This window comes from Phoenix dactylifera, chromosome 2 (genome assembly GCF_051530095.1).
Source record: "Phoenix dactylifera cultivar Ajwa chromosome 2, Ajwa_hap1_PhDact_Kaust_v1.1, whole genome shotgun sequence".
Lineage (NCBI taxonomy): Eukaryota > Viridiplantae > Streptophyta > Magnoliopsida > Arecales > Arecaceae > Phoenix > Phoenix dactylifera.
Window position 1 is genome coordinate 6841877 of NC_143191.1, and position 21934 is coordinate 6863810.

The 21934-nt window shown below is 38.9% G+C and overlaps 1 protein-coding gene across 6 annotated transcripts in view; it reads right to left on the reverse strand.

Annotated features, from left to right (window-relative positions):
• Positions 1–985: 985 nt before the first annotated feature.
• LOC103719542 (uncharacterized) overlaps positions 986–21934 on the reverse strand; it is a 44967-nt gene continuing 24018 nt past the window's right edge. For 4 of the 6 annotated variants that reach the window (XM_008808833.5, XM_008808834.5, XM_088715149.2 and 1 more), the window contains 4 exons: positions 6139–6259; positions 3558–3617; positions 2590–3462; positions 986–2508 (listed from right to left, as the gene is read on the reverse strand). In XM_008808833.5, the coding sequence (XP_008807055.4) occupies positions 1537–2508; positions 2590–3462; positions 3558–3617; positions 6139–6259 (2026 nt within the window). In that variant the 3' untranslated portion in view covers positions 986–1536. The remainder of the gene's footprint in view (positions 2509–2589; positions 3463–3557; positions 3618–6138; positions 6260–21934) is intronic. The other 2 variants (XM_088715150.2, XM_008808835.5) reach the window with 1 other exon arrangement.

A 21934-nucleotide genomic window follows, 5' to 3' on the forward strand; every position in this document is an offset into this window, starting at 1 on the left:
TTGGAAACCAATTCCTAGTAATCCTCAAGAGAGATTGACTCTAATTTGTGTTTTGGATGAGACCACCTATAGACAGTAAAGGGTATGGGGAGATCGAAAATATCACACTAGAGTAACATGTGAAAAAATGGCTCACAGGAATCACCAATCCTATTCCCAGAAAATCCATTCATAGGAATCGCCAACAGTGATTGATTTTGATTCTGTATTTGGGTAAGTTTAGACAATCTCCAATGAATGAAGTATCTCCAACGAATGAAAGCCAGGTAACATAACATACAACAATATTAATTTTAATATAATACAGCTGTGTAATAATATTATTATATTATATTTAAAAACAATAGTTTGTATGAGGAATAGCATAAACATTCTTGATATGGTAATATTAATATTGATTTTATAAGGACATATTAATCATTTATTATAATATTATATAGTTAATACTGTTAATACATATAATGTAAAATATTTAATAACATTAATCTTACTATAAACAAATATAAAAATATAAAAATATAAATGTTACAATATTTTCATAATATTATTAATAAAATATCATAAACTATAAAATTAATATATAATATCAAACTTTAATATTGAGAATATAATACCATCGTAATATCGAATATGAATATAATGAATACTAACATAAAATAAAAAATTATATAATAAATAATATTTATATAATAAGATATATATTATTATTGAATATGCTTTTATTCAATATAAACTTAATATAACACATATAATATATATAAAAAATCTTTTTCTTATTATTCATGCACATATCCAAGACTAGGAAAAATAATAACCAAGCCATGCTTCAGAATGGGTTTATCCTTTTTATATGTATCTAATACCTACCGGAATCAGCGTTTCAATGTCCATGTGACGTAAGTAATATTGATGCACATTTCCACCTGCCAATTCTGAGACCAAATGTGGCCTAAGGAAGAAACATCTCTGTTGAATAACTCTAGTCTGAGATGGCGAAAAAATTTGTGATTATATGCAGAATAAAAGTATTCAGCATCCACTGAAAAGTATAGCCTAGGAAGCATCTATCTTCCATGCTCAACATCCTGAGTCACTTGCACATTGCAATTACCCATGATTATAGCAGTCCATAAAATTGACATCCAGAATGCCATTATAGGTGTACTGCACAATCATAGGACTGCCTTACGATCACTGCAGCAAAAGTGCATGATCTTGCCAACACCCCTGGACACCATTTCATCTTACAAGAATGGCACAAACATTACAAGATTGCCTAAACCAATATGAACATAACATGGATGAGACTGACGGATACACTAGTTTTTCTGAACATGACATAAACTTATAAAAACATCACTATCCAACTTTAAACCAACTGTGAATTTAGAACCAGACTACAAGCAGGATCCAGCCTTGCAAAGCTTTCATAAAGGCTCAGCTACAAGATACTTATCTGCACCAACTGCCAACGGTTAACATGGTGATCTACTGAGTCATGATGATCTATAACTTTACAAAACCACAAGTTTGATATCAGGGCATTCGCGATCTCCAATCAGCATTTGATTGTGGCGGTTTGATACCAAACTTTCTATTCCCTGGCCTCAAGGAATGGTCTGTATTGGGAATCAAGGGAGGCCTTTGTCTCGAGTGAACAAATTTGGTGGTTGGTCTTGTTTGAACTGGTGCTGCAGCAGGATTGTTGCTGGCAGGGCGTGGGCCCAATATTCCAAGTTGAAACCCATGACAAAATCCTTGACCTTTTGGTGGACAGAGAGATGCTGGGGATGGAGCATTAAGTGAGGGCTGTGGCGCTGCAATCTCTGAGGTTGGTTTAAGTACCGGCAAAGGCAGTTTGGTTGTCGAGCTTGGTGGTGGTTGGTTTGGGTGCTCTAGATCAGATGGGCACCACTCAGGCATGTCATCATCATCATCCCAGTGATTCTTTCTTAAAAATCTGCAATTAGAACTCGGGCTAACTGAATCCTTATTGGTTTCAAAGGTGCATGGTTGCATCAATAACTCGGAGGTCTGATCTGCAGGCTTGTTTTCTGAGACAAAACTTTCAAATTTTGCTGGCAAGGTGACTCCTTGATAGGGATTAAGGGGTTCACCAGGAAATGATGACGATGGTGATATTCGTATAGATCCTCTTGGCTTCACACTAGGCAATTCATGGAGTGTGGCCTCACCTGCATTCTTGGCCATTTGGATAGGGAGTTGTTTGTTGTTGAACAAAGGAGCATCTTGCATATGATCAGACGGAAGATATCTGCTAGCTGAGGTTTCTGGTGCTCCACATGCAGAATTGAAGTCAAATTCTGGTAAGTCGTCATCAACATCAGTTCCAGGAGCTCTATTCCGAGCTTTTGACAGCCATGGAGGTGGTATAGGAAGAGCAGGTACTCTTGGGTCAATACTTGGAGCAGCTTGCTTTGGTTCTGCCACATGCCTCAAAGGAATCTCAACCTTGGGTATGGGTTCATTAGGTTCCTGCAAAGGGGGCTAAGGACATTTTTCTGAAATAGGCAGTCAAGTTGGAAGATACGAGTATGCCATGAGATGGCGATGGTATTAGTTACAAACCTTTAATGCAGCTCTGCTGGAACTGATAAGCCTTTGTAGAACTTCTGGTGGCAACGGAGGTGGTCCAGGAAGAGCAATTTGTGTCAGTTCAGAACCCAACACAGGCTTCTTTGATTCTGGAAGAGGTACGATGCGAGTCCCAGCCTGTAAAGAAATTGCAATGGAGTCCTGCTGAGAGCTTGAATCAGACTTCCGTACCACTTGAGGCTCAATTGGATTGGGATCAGAATGAAAACTGTGAGGGTTACATGGGGCATTGACAGACCGAATATTCCTTAGCGGAACCTCTGTGAACAATTGCTGTGGTCCAGAAGGAGCTGATGGCATTGGTTCCGAGCAATCCTTTGAATTCTCATTGCACCTCATAGTCTTTCGCAGAGATCTTGAGTCAGGCTTCTGTGGATGAAGTGGTTGAGCTGGAATTAGAGGAGAATTATATGGGATTAAAGTAGTTCCTGGTCCACATTTTGTTTTCAAACTACCAGAGTTGGATAGATTGTTGGTTAGCTGTGTTGTGTTGCTTTCATTTGCCATGAGTGTTGCATTCTCAGCTGCTGATCTAGCCTCTGATATGGGTGGAGAGTTCACTTCTGCAATGGAAGAATCTGTTGAGAGAAGATGATGCTCTTGCATGGAAGTCTTTTTTTTGTCCAATTTTTTTGGGGCAGAGCTCAATGATGGGTGGCTTCTACGCCATACAACACAACCAATCAATGAATCCTGGTCTTCTTCAACTGCTGCCATGCCCTTGAAGAAACCAGATTTTGCAAGTATTGTGATTATGGTGTCACTTCGAGGGCAGACATAAAGATCAAAACCAGGGCAGATCTGTGCAAATCCAACCCTCTTGCTCTCTCTGTAAATCTTGGCAACCTGTAATTGCCAATGACAAAGTAAAACACAAGCATTTTAAAAGTCAAGAACATAGTTACAAAACATATCTTCCTAATTTTGATTTTTAGCCGCACCTCCTTCATGCCTGTCAGCCCAGCTCTAGAGGTTCCAACCTTCCAACACAGGGAGATTACCTGAAAACAGTATTTGGAACTGTCAGTGTTTTACAGAATAAATATTAGCATAAGTTCTGCTAATTTAAATATTAGAACCATCTGCAATCTACAAATCAGAAGATCTTAACTCCAAGAGAAGTACAGAAAAAGAAGAAAATATAGGAAACTTCTTAAGGCCCCATGTCAGGATAGTGCTTCTCAAGCATGTCAACTTGCTGCTAATGTAATAGTTAATGAGCATGTATGATCCAACTGCACCATTTATGTATGATCACTTGTGCTTTTGAATAACAACCATATTCGCTAAGGTTCGCCGTTTCGGTATCGGACCCGTACTAGTGCCACATTAATACTGTGTCGATATGGTACAGAGTCTTTTCGGTGTACCAAGTGTCGCCAGCTATACCGGATACCGGTACCGAATCAGTAAGGTACAATATACCCCATGCTGCCCGGTTTGGACCGGTATGGTGAACCATGATTATTCTCAGCTCAGAGCACCGCCCCCCCCCCCCCCCCCCAAAAAAAAAAAAAAAAAAAAAAAAATCCTGTTCATCCAACAAAGTATATTGATCCTTTGAAATTGCTCCCCATATTTGTTAGAGAATTTATGAACCACTTCAGATCAATATAGATGAGATCTCATATCCGGAATCCGTTTATAAATAAAAACAGGTCAGAAACAACATAATTGCATCCAATATTTGCTGAATATGAAAATCTATATGAATTTTTATACCAATGCAGAAATGTTTTTTGAATCCAGGATAGTGAATTCAGATGTTATTTAGAATTCTTTTTCAGATTCTAAAATGGATATGAATGTCGATATTAACCCATTACCTGGATATGATGTGGATCTCTGGATAAATGGATATAGGTATACATATTTGCATACACTCAAGGATATGTATTTTAGCAAATTGTAAGGATGAATACTTGGTAATCTTAATAATAGTTAATTCATAGTTTTATTTATATGATTATTAGTTATTACATTGTTTATTCTAACACTTAATTTTCTAAAGCATTTTCTTTTAAAATTTGTCCTTCATATTGGTCGGTATGAACCAAGGTATTCCGAACTGGTACCGGTAGATGTACTGGTGGCCTACTGGACCGGTTCATTGTTCTCGGTACCGTTTTGGTATCGAACCCATACCAAGAGCCCCAGCCGGAGAAGACAAGGTGAAAAAAAGAGTGAGCGGGGGAGGTTGGGAGAAGGAGAGGCCTCCGCTGCCCGCGAAGGGCTGCGGAGGGCTAGCGGAGGCTTGGGGGGGCATGGCGGAGGCCGAGACTACAGCCGTCGCTTGTCGACTTCACTTAAAAAACTCCAATTTTTTTTATGGGCTCCGCCGCCCCCCTGCGGGCTCCGCCAGCACCACGTGGTCCTCCGCGGGCGGCGGAGGCCTCTCCTTCTCTCCCCCTCCCCTGCTCGTTCTCTCCTTCTCTTCTTCCCAGCTCCGACTAGGTTCTTTCGGTATGGGCCCGATACCGTTTTCCATGACTGAACCGTATCGGTGAGGCTCCGAACCGGTATGGTACATGTTGAAACGGCCGGTACGGGCCGGTTCAACATACCATGGTATGAACTATTTATGCACCAAACAACTTATATTGACAGATATGAAGGGCAAACTTTCATTAAAGAAAAAATAGAAAAATATGTATTATAATAAACAATATCAAGTAATCATAATCATAGTAAAATGCATGCTTTTACTTCTCCTCTTCCAGCTGATCAGTATCAGCTTTGTATTTTGATGTATAAGGGCAGTATCTAAAACACTGAATGTAGTGTGCAGTTAACTCAATTTATGATACCCAAAAAAAGGACCCATTTATGTATATGTTTGAGACAAATTTAGAAATTTTAAAGTCGAACTTCCATCAGTATTATTTATAAAGAAAAATATGAACGCTCCATATATTCATATAAACTTTTCCTTTTTAATGCAAAGATTCACATTTATATTTGTTTTAACCAAATAAGATAGCTCATATCCAATTTGCATTGCTGTATATTTTACAAAATTATGAATACGAGCATATCCTATCCATATCCAAATGCATTAGATTTAGAAAGAATCAGGATGTACTCTAATATCCAATCAACATCTGCAACAATACCTGCATCTGTTGAACTGTATAAGTGAATATGATTCTGATATACCGAAATACTTGTAGCAATATCTTATCTGTTTTCAGCCCTGACATCGGGCGGATATATTTATGCATAGTAAACTGGGTGTGCTTTTGTCTCTATAGGTTGAAAAAAGGAAAAAAACTTATACAGATATCCATATGTTCCATCATATACGAAAGACATGATTGTAAGTTGTTAATGACTTAATGCTACTTGCTGCTGGAAGATCATTTTTGTTAATCCAAACTTGTTAACTTATCAGCTGTTATTTAGTGATATATGCTATGAAATTATGCAAACTAGGTCAATTTCAAGATATCATTTTGGTCACAAGAAAGGTAGATGGCTTATGCTTGAGAGTGACATCATTGAGCACTCAAACAAAAATATTACCATTAATGCGCGGTTGCGTGAGCGAGGAAGCTCCTGAATAAATTTTTCAAATGCATGTAGCCTCACTTTTCCTTTAATTTCTATAATGTCAGACCAGTTGATGTCTTGAACCTTCTCACCACTGCAGAAAGAAACAGACACAAATAAGAAGTCTACACCATATAGAAGCAAGCATCTTTTACCATTCAATTATTCAGGTTAAAAGAAAGAACAATTCTATGCCTCACACCAAGAATTTGCTAATTGTCATTCATATCCTTTTTATATATATAAACGGCAGAAATATATGTGGTCTACGATATCAAAGAACATTCACTTAGTTAAGTAAATTGAGCAGAATGTCAGAGTAATGCCATGACAACAAATTTTACAATATATAGCTTCACTTCTTTCACCATTTGTAAAGAAATGCCACATGCTTAGACGTTGGGATCACCAGGCAAGAGATATTAGAAACCTTTCCAACTGATGTGGCAAACCTTGATTTAGGGAATCTTGATCAAAAGCCTCAAAAGATGCACATAGTATTGCATGATAAACATTTTACCAATTGAACTTTACATGCTCAAAGTAGGATGTGGGATTGGTTAATTTGGCTGCCTCATATATACCTACGGGTGGCGTAACAACTCTTAGTACGCCAAAAAAACCTGTATCGTACCGTATCGACACTATGCTAGTGTAGCACCGGTATGGGTCTGGTATCGGTACGGCAAATCTTGATTTATACATGTAAAATTAACTAGTCATAGTTCTTTGGATGTCATTCTCTATGTCCATCAAGACAGTATGCTCTATTAACAGCTCCACATCAAGAAACTAGGTATTTAAAGAGTATGCCATTAAAAATGAAACCAAAGCAAACTGAAATGGCATATGAACTTTCCAAACTAATGTTGTCTGCTCTTAAAGATTTCTATAAGGTCCAAGAGATTGAGAATTTCATACATCATAAAATTAAATGTTCTCTTGAATTCCTTGGAACTAAACTTCTAATTGCTTCATATGTTCTTAAAAATTGCAACAAGGATCTGCTAAACCTTATGAAAATGGCTCTTCAAGCTAAATGTTTGAGACATGAATCAATAGTACCACTCCTGGGGGATATCAATTGTCTAATATTGAACACAATGCAAGTCATCCATATCCCATATTTAATTTCATAATGAAATCGATTTTATGTGGAAATGATCAATTTTATGTCCTTTCCATTTCCTCCTTTGATGTTTAAACTTATTGAATTAGTCTTGTTTGTTGGTTTTTAACAAGGTTTGCCTTCTCGGCACCAAATTCCATAATGGTACTATGCTGGTAAAGTGCCAGTATGCCCGATATAGGGTCAGTTCGGCATACCGAGACTTGATAAACCTCTATATTGAATCTTAGTTTGGTACCACTATGGTATAGTATGCTCGATACAATATGGTACACACCGATATGGGACACCTATTTTAATCTATTTATATTCTAAGATTCATGAGATGTCTTTATCTAGATATATACTTAAGAACAAGGTTAGCCAAACTGGTACTGAGATCCGTACTGGTTGGCTATCAGTTTGGTACGGGGTGAACCAGGCAGTTCACCTTGGTTCGACAGACCATAAATGCAAGCCTTTTGAAAAGAGAGGGAGGCAAACCATTTCAAACCGGTACGTACCGAGCAATTTGCACTAGTCTGAATCGCTCGGTTTTGCTTCAAATGCCTAGTTTGCAGCGGTTCATGGCATTTTTCAAAAATACCATTTGGACCGTGTTGGTTCCGCACCGGTTCAATTTGATATGGGGTCTGGTCCAATTCGGCAGACCATGCTTAAATATGTAATCGATCAGACTAATATTGTCTAAAAAGTAACTAAAATGAGCAATATACAAAGGCTAAAGAATTTTATTTTAAAAGTAAAAAAAAAATCAGAACTCCTGCTTATAACCCAAAAGGTCTTTAAAAAATGTAAACCAGAACTGACGGTAATTACCAAAATGACTTAAAGTGAATAATTGATCTCAACATGAAACTAAGATGTAAAATAATCTATAAAAGTATCACCAATAAATAAGAGGTTTTGGTCAGTCATTTGAAACTGGTCACTGAAATTTGCGCAATTGGACTGAAGCTAGTAAGTGAATTGTCCAAGACTCAAAACCGAGAGGTCAATTTCTGCTTAGTCTTGAATCTGAAACCAAACCACTTTGAAATGGGTTGGTTTCAGCCACAACTTAAAAAACTATGCATGAACACTCCCAACATGCCGAAACATAAAGTATGTAACTTATCAACATACTACTTTATTCAAATCCCTTGCTTTAACTAATATACTTCTTTAGACTATTTTTGGACAGTGGACACACTTTCAATAATTAAGTATAATTTTAACTAATTTACAGAAATCCAATATTATAAATCATTTAATATATCTGTCAGTTGATTGCCACTATAACATGTGTGCATGTGAATCAAGTACTTCATCATAAAAACTAACAATAAATATTTCCTTTTTCTTTAGAAAAATACAGCAATAGGCAAATAATTGGTTACAAGTTAACAATACAGTTGGTAGTTGGTAACTTGGTAACTTGGTACCTTGTTCTTTATCCTTTGATGTCATTTAGAATGACAATTTTGTACTGCTATTACTTTCGCTCGGTTTAGATAATATACTAAGCCAAATCTCGATATTGTACCAGTACAATATCCTTAGTACAGTGCAGTACAAGTCGGTACGAAAGATCTTGTTTGTGAGACAAGTTTTTCTTGCAGAGCATTCCCTTGGTTTGTGGTTGTTGGAGATGCATAGTTAAGTAAGGCTCAAAATAAGCATGTGTCCTGAAGAAACTAAGGACGGTCATTCTCATATGGTCATGTGCTTTCACGGCCTTGGTGTCTCCTAGCAAACAAGATCCATAGTACCAAAACCAGCACCTATGCTGGTAGACCGACGGTATGGTACAGTATCATGCCACGCCATTCCAGCATGTACCAACAAAGAAAAATCAGAGAGGGAGGGAGAAAGGGAGAAAGAGAGGAAAAGGGAGAGGGAGGGAAGGAGAGGGAGAGGGAAGGAGAGGAGGGAGAGAGGGAGGGGGAGAGAGAGGCCAAGAGAGGGAGAGAGGGCTTTTGAGCCCCCTCTCCTCCGACCGAAGTGTGATAAGAGCGGAGTCCCTATTTCGAAATGAAATAGGGGCTCTGGCCTCTCTTTTTTTGGAATTTTTTTAACTTGCTACCGATTTCACTTAAAAAATTCAAAAAAAGAGGCCAGAGCCCCTATTTAGTTTCGAAATAGGGGCTCCTATCCTGTTATGCTTCGGCTGGATAAGAGGGGCTCTCTCAGCCTCTCTCTACCTCCCTCTTTCTTTTTTCCTCTCTCCTTCTCCCACTCCTCTCTTGGCGGTGTCTCGAACTGTGAGACGGAAGCGTTCCAGTTCCCCTAGGTATTGCTAAGTACGTTCGGAACCAGGCGATTCGGGGTGGTACAGCGAATCATGCTAGCAGGTATATATCTCTCAAATTATGCATGTATTCAATATATTCATGGTGGTTTATCGAAAAGAGTGGTACCATTCCACGTTTGTTATTTTATTCCACTGCAGAAAACCATGTTGGAGGGCCTACCAGTTCTACAAGTGGTATTAGGCCACAGTTTCATTCCAGATGAGATTTGATTTCCACTGTAACAACATATCTATGTTTTATGATAGATCTGTATGGATTCATGTTTGTTTTGGATAATTCTAATTGTGCATCACATAGATTGCATGAGATATGGTTTGTCAATTTTTTTCATCTCTAGCAAAAGGTGATTATCATAAAAAACATGATTGCAAAACTTTTGATTTATATTGATTTATAGCAAGAATTTATTAATCATACTGATGGAGGACCGCCCCTTAATAAGAAATCTAGGTGCACATGTATTAGGCATAAATACAGATATTAAAAATTTTATTTTATTTGAAAATTAGAAAAATTTATTTGGAACTAGAATTTTGTGAATTCTAAAATTAGACTCTAGTATTTTATTTTTATGCGAAGGGTTTTGGGTTGTCTATATAAACCTATTGCTATGCTAATTGAGCATACAAATTGAATTATTGAGATTACAGAATATTGAGATATCCCCTTCTCTCTTCCAATGCCTTCTCCTCCTCCGCTTCTCTCCCTCTCTCCAATGTCACATGCATAGTATTGCACCATATCATAAATCGGTCGAGTTTACATGGCATTGATCTCACTGGATGACAAAGGAAGGCCATGAATTCAATTTTAATATACAAGAAAAAGCTAAGATCTGATTCTTATTTAATAGATCTGAAGGTATTCCTCTCATTGGCTTGAATTGCATGAATAGGTGCTAACTGCTATCAATCATATATATCCATTTTCATCAATTTATTCCTCACTTTTACATGATTGTATCCACTATAGATATATTCCAAATCTGATTTTTTGAGTCTTCTTCTTAATTAGATGAAATAAGAAGGGTATGTTCATATTAGGAATAGGATAGATGTCCATGAAGTCCTATTAGGAATAGGATAGATGTATGTTCATCATTTTGAATTTTCATTAAATCTGACAAAATCACTTGTGTTGAGGCTTTTCAGTTTGTAGTACTTGTATCTTATGCTTGTAGCGAAGCCATGAAGCCCTCTATATGGATAGGAGACACATCTAAACTCATTTATAAGTATCATGAGGCCATATATGAGAAAACTGTAGTTCTGTTTGGAGAGAACTCTAGGGTTTCCTATCAATCCTTGAGGCCTTGTCTGATCCAATGAAACCTTCATTTCCCCATCTCGGATTGTTTGGAGGCAGTTTCTCTTTGTTTTGATGACTAAGTACATGCTCTCCCATGCATGGAAACAAGTCGCTCAAGCGTCCTCGATCAAAGCCTCAAGTGACCAGCCCTAATACTTAGCCACATGGGAAGTTCTAGTCTTATTCCAACTCTATCCCCTAATATCTAGGACATAGTCTCCTATTCCAATTGGGTTTGGTACCTTATTTATAGCTGGCCTTGTCATCTTGGACTCATTCTAAATTAGGAATAATTCTAATCAGGACACTGTGGCATTAACTTGGACTCCCATAGTCAGGATAAGGATGTCTCCTTGCTAACCTGTCCTAATCAAAGTCAGCTTTTCAATTTAATGCCAGCCACATCCAATCCCAATCAGGTTGGGATTCTAAGTTTTTATGGAACCCCAAACACCTGTTGTACAAGGCTTCTTTGAGAGCTGCGGCCCTTTTCACTCCTAACTAGATCCAGAAAAGGATAGGGTCATATAAAAGTAAGTCTCATAGCAATCCTAGTTGGACTAAGACTCCAATGAAAATCTTTTTAAGACCAGACATAAGCAGCCATGATCCTATTAGGTTGGACCCTTTTAGGCATCAAACCAGGCATGTCTAAGAGAATATTAGTGGTGTGCATCCATCCTATTAGGTCATCCCTACTCAGCCAACTTAATGGCATGTATGCAGCCCTACTTTTCACCTCGGCAAACAGCAGTTTGCGCAAAAGATTTTAGTTGCATGTTTTCTTCTAAGATATGAAAATTTTCTGATGTTATTAACCTTTGATCTTGGTTTATATCATGTTGAATTTAGAACAGAAAAGGAAGGGGTATAATTTTAGCTAGGGTTGACTCACTACACCAAGTGCCATCATTGCACCAGCGACCAATATGTTCACTATTTTGCAATCAAATTTTTACAAGTTCAGAATTAAATGTTATGGCTGTAATTAGGATCTCTAAATCTCTGATTTGAATCAGGTTTTATGAGGATTAGCACTACATTACATCAGGTTTAAGTTTCAGCAAGTATATGTTACCCAATAAAACCTAGTTAGGTCATATGATGACCAGTTTACCTTGACACCTGTCACAAAATTAGAGACAATTATATAGTCTATTTTAAAGCTCAATCGTTGGTTGGATTAGTATTAGACTAAAAGAAATTAATATGCATATCTTATATAGCCTATTTCATATCATTGTAAAGTTGTAATGATTGGAAACTTGAAGACAACCTAGACCAATTCTAGGAGCAAATGTGCTTATTTGGAAGTTATATAGGCTTTGTCACTTACTTCCCTTTATTGTTTAATTATTTAGGCCTGAGAAAAAGGAATATAAATCAGGTATTTGCTGAAATAGTTGATTAATTACATGGTTTTCACTTGCATCATGAGATGATGTGAAGTATCAAGTCTATTGTGATTGGTATCATGAGATAATTGTTTTTTTTTGGATTGGTGGGACTCATCAAGAACTAATCATAATAGGAAACTGCTCTGCTCAGCGGGAGGTCTTGATCTCACTTGGAATCTCTTTTCGATAAAATCCAATATCAATTGGTTTTCGCATCATAGATGGGCCATAATTGCATATTTCTGTGCATGAGATATTTACCAACCTCTGCAAGTGGATATTTTAGCAGTAAGTGCTCATGTGGTATGGTGGAACGTGATGTAAATATATATAATTTTCTTTTATTTGGTGTTTGAATTTAAATCCCTCTACATCACTGTTAGGATGTAATATAAGGTCAGTAAGAATTGTGAAGGAATTAGGCACTTACCTTTTCACCTGTGGGGTACTTATCTTTCCGTATTTCTCACACCGAAAGACTGCAAGGACTTGATCGGGATGCATCGGAGTGGTGCAGTGGCATGGATCAATTACTACATGGACATGTGTTTATGATTGTATTTGTGGCACCACCATCACCATATGGAGATCAGATTTACTGTTTTCATTTTGCTTGTTTGATTGTCTGTGGTTTTGTCTATCTAGATAATCTATGTGTGTGTGATGTATTACTGTTATACGTCTAGATGGTATCCTAGTGATCAAATCATTGAAGCTTATTTATCCCCAAGTGAGATTTTATATTAAGCATATATAAGAGCTTATACATTAAGCCACCATGGCCCTCCACAGTCCATCCTATGAGGCGAGCTGCTTGTTTTTGCAAAGGCAGACCCCATTTTTATTAATACGATTGTAATTGTGCATGAATAGAGGAGCTACCGAACGGAAGTATATGCCTTAAGGTATGCTACATCGGCAGCAAGCCCTATACCAATGCCACCCTATCACTATGTCGGAACATGCCCGGTACAGAGGCCGGTTCGGCAATACCAAGTGTTGGTATGTCCTCCATATCATGTATTGGTACCGAACCGGTAAGATATGGTACATCCAAAAAATACGGAACCATACGGTTCCGCCCATTCCGAATCGGACGGTTCCGCCCATTCCAAACCATACCGGTGGCCTACCCGTACGGTTCCGGCTTTGTAACTGGTTCGCTACCGAAGCCGGAGAAGATGAAGAGAAAGAGAGAGCGAGCGGGGGAGGGAGGGGGAAGAAGCGGCCGCAGACGCCTATGGAGGGCCACGGGGGACCGGTGGAGGCCGGGGAGGGCAGCAGACGCTCCCGCCCCCACTCGCTCTTTCTTTCTCTTTGTCTTTTCCTGCTCCAGTTCGTTTCTCTCGATACCAAGCGGAATCGATCGTTGACTAGTACGACACCCGGTACCGGTTCGGCAATCCTTGGGTACACCCCATACCACCTGATTCGGTACGGTATGGCGTACCTTAATATGCCTCTTATAGAGCTCGCTGGGAGTTTTTTGACTTTAGACCGAGATGACCGGTTACTCTTTTACCTCCGGAAATAGGCATTGAAGTGCTAGTAAGTACTAATGATATGCTAAAGAGGTATATGGAATTGGTTATCTCAAAAAGGTTCCTTCAAAAGAATTTCAATGAGTAAGAGAGATATGACTCCACCTAGTTATTCTCCTAGCTTATAGCAGAAATAGTCTATGATACCAAACCAAACACTCATGTCATTCCATCTTCAAAAAACATAATTATTTTTATGGCTATTAGTTAACATTTCAAATTATGGATTCATCTTGGTTAGCTAAAGGGTGTCATTGGTTCACAAAAAGTTCCAGGAGGAAGGATGGACTTTCCTTGTGCTAGAATAATCCATATATAAATGGAAGTTGTTATCCTACACATTTATGTTATATTCTTCATAGAATAATTAGCACATGTATGCGTAAAGTAAGGGAGAATTTGAGATGATTGGTAGCCCTTCTACCTAGATCATTCGTTTTGGATACTTGGAAGAAATTTTAGTTCATTAGATGAATCAGGAAATAAACACAAGGTCCTTTTGCAAGTGGTACCTTGACCTAAAAAAAAGGACATCTTGTTGTACTATGAAGGTTAGTAAATTTGCATGTGTATCGACCATGATAGCCTAGAATCATGGACTTTGTCCTTGATTGGGAGTGCAGTAGTTTACTAGATCTAGATGCTTGTGAGGGTTAGGTCATCCAACATGAATAGTAGTGTCCATATTAGAACAGAGACATTGTCAGACCAAGATCGGCGGAACCGTCCCAAGCCGGATGGTTCCACCTATTCCGAGTCATACCGATGGCTCACCGGTACAGTTTCGACTGTAAAAACGAGACACTTGCTAGAGCCAGAGAAGGAGAAGGAAGGAGAGAGCAAGCGGGAAAGGGGGGAGAAGAAGAGGTGGCGGATGCCGGCGGAGGGCTGCGGGAGGCCGATGGAGGGCGCAGGGGGGGTGCAGCGGCGTTGCCTGCCACAGCCTCCGCTGCCCCCCCCGCGGCCCCCACCGACATCCGCCACCCTTCTCCGACCTCCCTCCCCCGCTTGCTCTCTTTTTCTCTTTCCCTCTCCCATGGTGTCGTGCCCTCTCTCGGTACGGGCCTGGCATGGTCCGTACCGAATCGTCCTGCTGAAAAACCAGTATAGTGCCCGGTGCTTGGTACCGATTTTTTGACAATGTGTCATACATATTTGATTCGCCAAGCAATAACTTGAAAGATTCTAAAAATAATTATTTTACAAAAATATTATGTTAGTAATTAATTACTTTCAAAAGGGATTCACTTGAATAGTTGTCAAAAAATGTCTAACACAAAGTAGAGTTTTAATGGGTCATAAAACTGCATACAAGTTGAACAACACTATACTCAATGGTCATACAGGGACACTAGCATGATGGTAGACTGAATTGCAGAACCAAGCTTGTACGAGAACAGGAAGATCAGTAGGTTTTATCTTACTCATCAAGAAGTTTGGTAATATGATCTAGATGCCATATCTATATGCTAGACCAGGTAGTTAATATGTGACTAAGTGGACCTAAAGGGACAAATCTTTGGTGAGCAGGAACTTGAGTTGTATCCTAGCAACACATCTATATCATGTGTCATCTATCTCCAAGTCAAATGGAATGAGATTCCAATTAATTGTTGTCTCGCATATTGTATTAAGAAAGATCTGGATTTAATCAAAGAAGAGATTGGGCTAGAGAAACAATCTAGATAAAAGGATTGGACTGGATTGGACTAGGTCGGGTCAAGTCAAACTGAACCTAGGTCAACCCTACTCCACTTGGATAGAATACAAGTAGGGCCAACCAACCAAAGAAGGTGGCCGCCATCCCATTGAATATAGTGCCACTGAAAGGGGCGCATCTAGAAGACCCCTAGAGCTAATATCCCTACATTCTAAGGTGCCTCTTAAAGGCGCTAGACATGCACCCTCTAGAAGGGGGCAAGGCTCTACGGCTAGCACTCCCTTTTCTCCTAAGCTGGAATCTAGCTTGGATTCCTTATATAGGGCGGTATCAACGTTCATCGAATTGATACCGGAGAGGGTATTAGCCAGTGACTGGTTCGGCATGGTATGCATCCGAACCATTCTATTCAGACACATACCGATGCAGGGAGAACCAAAGAGGGAGAGGAAGAGGGAGGAGGGCGAGGAGAAAAGAAGAGAGAGAGAGGGAGGGAGAGGGAGAGGGAGAGGGAGAGGGAGAGGGAGGAAAGGGGAGAGCAAAAGAAACCCTAATCCTAACCCAAGCAAGAGAGAGAGAGGGAGGGAGAGGGCGGATGTTACCGGTGCGGGGGCGGAGGGGAGAGCGAGCAATGGATTGAGCCAAGCGGCAGATGAAAGGGGCAGATTGAGCACTCCAAGCAGTCGCGAGGGGAGGAGCACAATGATCATGAGTGGGAGATGGGAGGCGGTCTCTCAAAATCAAGAGATAAAGGGGTCTCATTATCGTGAAATGAGTGGGAACCAAGCCCAAGAGAGAGGGTTAATTGATCTGGATGAGTGGATTAAGCAGGGTTAATTGATCCGGATGAGAGGATTGAACTGAGTTAATTGAGCCAATTTTAATTAAACCAAAGGGTCAGTAGAGGGTTCAGCCACTACATCAAACGGACAAAAGGAACCGTCCCGATTCCCTATTGATTTGGCTGGGTATGCCCTCTTTTGGCAGTCTAGTTAGGACTCTAGGGGGACTTCAGAGTGCCTAGCATAGAACCTCGGCACATCTCCTCCTCTATATAGGGGAGGCATCCTACGGGTTCAAGCATCCTAAGCAATTCACACACCACCAAGAGAGAGAGAGAAAGGTGCATGCCTAAGGGTCTTCTTTCTCCAAGGGTCAAGAACAAGAGAGATGGTTGATCAAGCAAGCTTTCCTTACAGAGCATTCCTTTGTCCTGCAGTTGCTAGAGACTTGGAGCTAAGAAAAGCTGTACAGATACGTCGATTGAAGCATCTCAGGATAGTAATTCGCAAAGGATTATGGATTTCCCAACCTCAATATCTCCTAGCATGCATATATATCTCCCATTATGCGTGTATTTCATATATTCATGGTGATTCATTGAAAAGAGCGATCTTGTCCCATGTTTATTATTTTATTCCACTACACAGAACCATACCAATGGCCCACCACATACTATAGTGAAAATTTGACGAAAGTATAAGATGGTACATTAGAATTTAGAAAGGGCCAATGACCTGAAGATTTTTTCTTGTTGCAAACATATATATTTGCATGGATGATTTCGAAGAAAGTGAGGTTAAAATCTATCAGTCCATTAGGATCAACCCTTGCACCAAAAGTTAGGATTCCTTTAATAATGGATGATTCCCATTACTATCAAGATGTTTTCCCTTTAGGACCAAGTTTCAAATGCTACTACTACCTTTATGGAAGAGAAGATTTTTATACCTTTCTTTATTTTGAACTAAATCTGACTATGTCGGTATTGCAATTTAGCTCCACATCTTAGCCTTATGCTAGGAATGTTGGTTGTCTAATACAGCACAATGGCATGAATTTAGTTCAATGTCATCATGGTGTGCAGAAATCTTGTTACTACCCTACTACAAAGTCAGGTAAGCACTAGTTAAAGTATTATTCTGAGCTTAAGCCCCTGAACCAGCACACATGCAGATTTCATATGGCATTCACTGACCGACACATAAACTGCATCAAATATCTACTCTTCCCAATCTTCACCATTTTCTGCTTCCATAGGATTTGCAACATCTATTACGATAATGACTTTGGATTTTTACATCACAAACATAATATGGTTTTTTAAATTGTTCTCTTTCTCATCTATCTGTGGATTGGAAAATCTACCTCTTATTATTTATCTTCTATCATTCACACAGTACTATCTTGTAACCTGCTGATCACTTTTAGTTTTAGCTGATGTTAGTTTTGTCTTTTAAGTACAAAATGTTGGACAAACAATATAGAAAATAGGTGGCAACAACTTTAGAACTTATGACCCTGCCAATCATGGTTCGCCATATGGCCCAAACCGGGTGGTGCGGGGCATATCATACCATACTAGTTCGGCACCGGTACCCGGTACGGGCGGCATACCGACACTCGGTACATCGAAAAAAATCCATACCATACCATAACGACACAGTGCTTGTGTGACACTGGTACGGGGTTCGGTACCAAGATGGCGAACCTTGCTGTTAATTAAAGCATCATCAATGAAGTTCTACTTGTGCTTCTTTAATGTTTAGGAATTCCCGCGTTATGGCATGATGAGCTGTTTCATGGGCTGCTAACTTAATCATGATTGTTCATGTTTCTCTCATGTTGTGATGATTGTTGGGCCGAGGACCATGCCTTTGGGTCCTACTATATTAGACCCTTTATACTCTTTTCAGAAAATATAGAAATTTATAACACTGTTTTTCAGTAAGATTAGACAAATTGGGTAAATTCACGAATTTTCGTTGGGTATGATGTCCTAATCATATGCACCCTACTCCACTTACCCTTTTTCTTTTCTTCTTCTCTCTTCTTCACTTTAAACTCCTTTTAAAACCATCATCCATATTCCATATTTCTCTCTCTCTCAGGGAGACTTGGGGGGTGGGGGGGGGGGGGGGGGTGCTAGTTCCTTACTTGCTCTCATTTCTAAGTTGTTTTTGAACTTTTTCGGTGACCTCAATGGAGCATCACTAATATTCCGGGAAGCAGATATATGACTGACAACCTTTAGCCTTAAATGGTGTGCACAATCCTTCGTATCATTTACCCAGACACTTTGTGAATATTCACTAAACAATCAGAGGCCAATCTGATGGGAACATTTTTCCTACTCTTCTGGTCTAATAATCATGTAACAATTCAGAGGGCACACAGCAGCCATGAAGTAAAGGGTGTGTCATTGTCACTTCTAAATTGTCTGGATTTAGTAAAATGTACTCTAAACTTTGAAGATCTTATCATGATGTTGTTTGCGTTTTCGACTACCACAGTAAGCCATCTATGCAGTGTTTTACAGATTTGCAATTACAATCCTAGCAATTAAGACTGAGAATAGAGTATATGTTTCTCAAGTCTTTTGGCAGGTAGTAGTTTATTATTCATGAAAAAGGCAAATATATTTCCATTAGGTTACCCCTGTGCTTTCTGTACATATATCATGCCATCAAATTAGCTTTTTATAGCTCCTGTCAGATAATATGTGCCTGCTTTATCCGTATTTGAATAACAATGTTGAATTAGTGTACACAATGAAACATGGAAATCAGAATGCTTGAAATGCGTTCCCATAAAAACAGACCAAGCCAAGGGCAAGTGGTCAGTAAGGTTTGATTTTCCAAAGGTCTCAGACAAGATGCAAGATGCACTCAAAAGCCTGCAGACTGTTATATAGCATGGCCAAGAAGCAGAAAAGTGGCTTAAACATGTCCATTATGATATAAAAAAGTGCCCATGGATTTCTGTCCGGAAGCAATCTGGACCATTGAATCTACTTGAAGAAATCCTGCGCATCTAACTTGTAATAGGAGAATCATACTTAAATCAGTCATTGTCTTCAATCCTATTATAACATAATAACTTATATAAAATGACTATATTTTCCCACTTTTTTCATAATAACTTAATCAGTTTTTCCTTAAGGTCCAGATTCTGTTCAACTTGGATCCCAACATTGTAAGGCTTTGCTATAAACCCCATCTTAGAGTACTTCAAAAAATAAATCCCATCTCAAAGGACCTATATGTCGCTCCATCTCTCTGCATCTGACTACAAATCCTTTCACAGCTTTAATATGAGTATTTTTCTCCACTCATGCCTCTGATCCCATCTCCCCATCCACCAAAACTTTCTTCCTCGGCTTGATTTCTATCACCATCTTAGTTTGGAGGTAATATGATTAAGCGTGAAAGCATTTTTGACAAGGTGGACTAGGTCTCCAGAACTCTACAGGACTCCATATGCAACCAAATTTTCCCTACTTCGATTCCCATGTACCAAACCATTTTATTATTAGACCTCAGTTTAATCATAAAACTAATGCATGAAACAAATAATTGAATCTTTTTCTGGTAGATAAGTAAATTAAATTTTACCTTATAAGTTATTTGATCTCTTTGAAACAGATGCATCTGCACGTGTTGTTTTACTAGTTGTTATTAAATGTTGGGATCGCCATGGTAAATTCCTGCATCATTTAAAAACACAAATAATAGACTTGATCGAAGGGCTTCACTCATTCCCGCATGAACATAGGCAGATTTCCAAGTTGCACAAGTAGGATCATTTCCAACATCAGACTGTCAAGGTTTTCCCTAGTCCACTTCCCTCACATAATTTGCCCAGCCTGGATGCCAATTTCCATAGTCTCAAGCAAGGTTTGCCGTACCGGTGCTGCACTAGATAGGCATACCGGTAATGGTACCCACCAGTACCAATATGGTACACCCGGTACTGATCAGTACTAACCGGTACAGCATACCATATTCTCAAGAGTACACTCCCCTAGTCAGTGGTTCAAGTGCATTAAACATATGATGGAGGATCAAATGACTTTTAGATCCATATATCAAATCAAAAGAATCCTATTGCAATAGTTTATGTCATTAAAACAGGCACAGCTCCAGTTATTCTTCTCCTATTTGGTGTCTATCCAAGTTTCCCCTGATCTCACATTAGTTTACAATCTGAACAAACTGACAAGAATGCTGACTTATGTCACTAAGACCTCAAGACAAAAAAAATGATTGGCAGAAGATGCCTGAGTTTTGTATTACCTCTATTGCACATGTTTCAAATATTCAGAGTCCAGGTTCAATCAAAGTGAGGGAAGGAACTAGTGCAACTCAATGGCTATCCTTCACATTATATTTAAGTTCACTTCCCAAACCACAAAAGAATCATTGTATTTGCACTAATCTTACTCCAGCTTGGGGTTAATTTGCTTAAGTTTTTTGCTTTTGCCAACAAAACCTTGTCTGTGCACTTTCAATTCATTGCATCATTCATAACCCCATGAAATGCTCTGTTAGTTACCTCCCATGCTTCATGAGTTCACCCCCTAACATTTTGTTAAAAATATCTCGACCTATTTAATCCTTGCATATGTGCTGGTTAAGTTGCTTCTCAAATAGATTCTCAAATTTGGCTCTGCGATTATTTAAACTGCCACCTTTAGTCCACATTTAGGACCTCACAATTTCTCTTTGTTTGGCCATCAATATTATTTGTATAAACCCTCATGCAGTTTGAAGTTTAGGATCAGAATATTTAGGCAGTTGTATAACCAAAGCATCTCCGTGTCCCTCCTACATGAGCTTTCACCCCTTACTTTTGATGACTTATGCATTATAGTTTCAGTATGTACAGCTCTAGACTTTGCTTTATTTAGATGTGTTGGATAACTATTTTTAACCAGTTCATCAAACAGTGACATGAAAGTTTCGCTTTATGTCACAATATAAATGTCAATTGCCGGGTCCTAGCACTAGCTTGCATGAGTAAATTTTATTATTAGTGTGCTTCATCAAGGAATTTTGCATTTGACTCACATTTACTTTCTGCATCACCAATCCAATGAATATCAAATTTGTTGCGATTGACTACTATGGTTCTAGAAATTCAAGAAATTGATCTAGAAAACTCATCTCACAATATTCTGAAGACCTGAAGTATCTCTCTAATATTACCTAAAACATCCTCTTTCCCCCCACCTCACAAAGTCCTTACTAAGAACTCTTGTCATCAAATAAATGAGCAAACTTATGCAACTGAAACAATGCCATGACATTTTTATGATGACTAATGAACTACTCCCGCTATGCAGTAACAAGTGCGAGCTAAACATTTTCTATTTGCAAGGATGCCAAGAGCATTCCCACATTCATCCTTTTTATGCAGTCATCAATAACATCATATCTTTGCACTAGTTATGAATATTTATGCAACTATGGCTGTACATGACTTGTCTCAATATCCCATGATGAATGCAGTAAATTCCCTCAACCTGCTTCTGCTCTAGTGGGCACATGAGCAGGTATCTCTTGTTTAAGTGTTACTCAGTAGTTACTGTCCCAAGGTCTCTCATGAGTTTACCAATTCCAGCATCCTTTATGAGCTTAGTGTTTCCTTTAAAACATGGT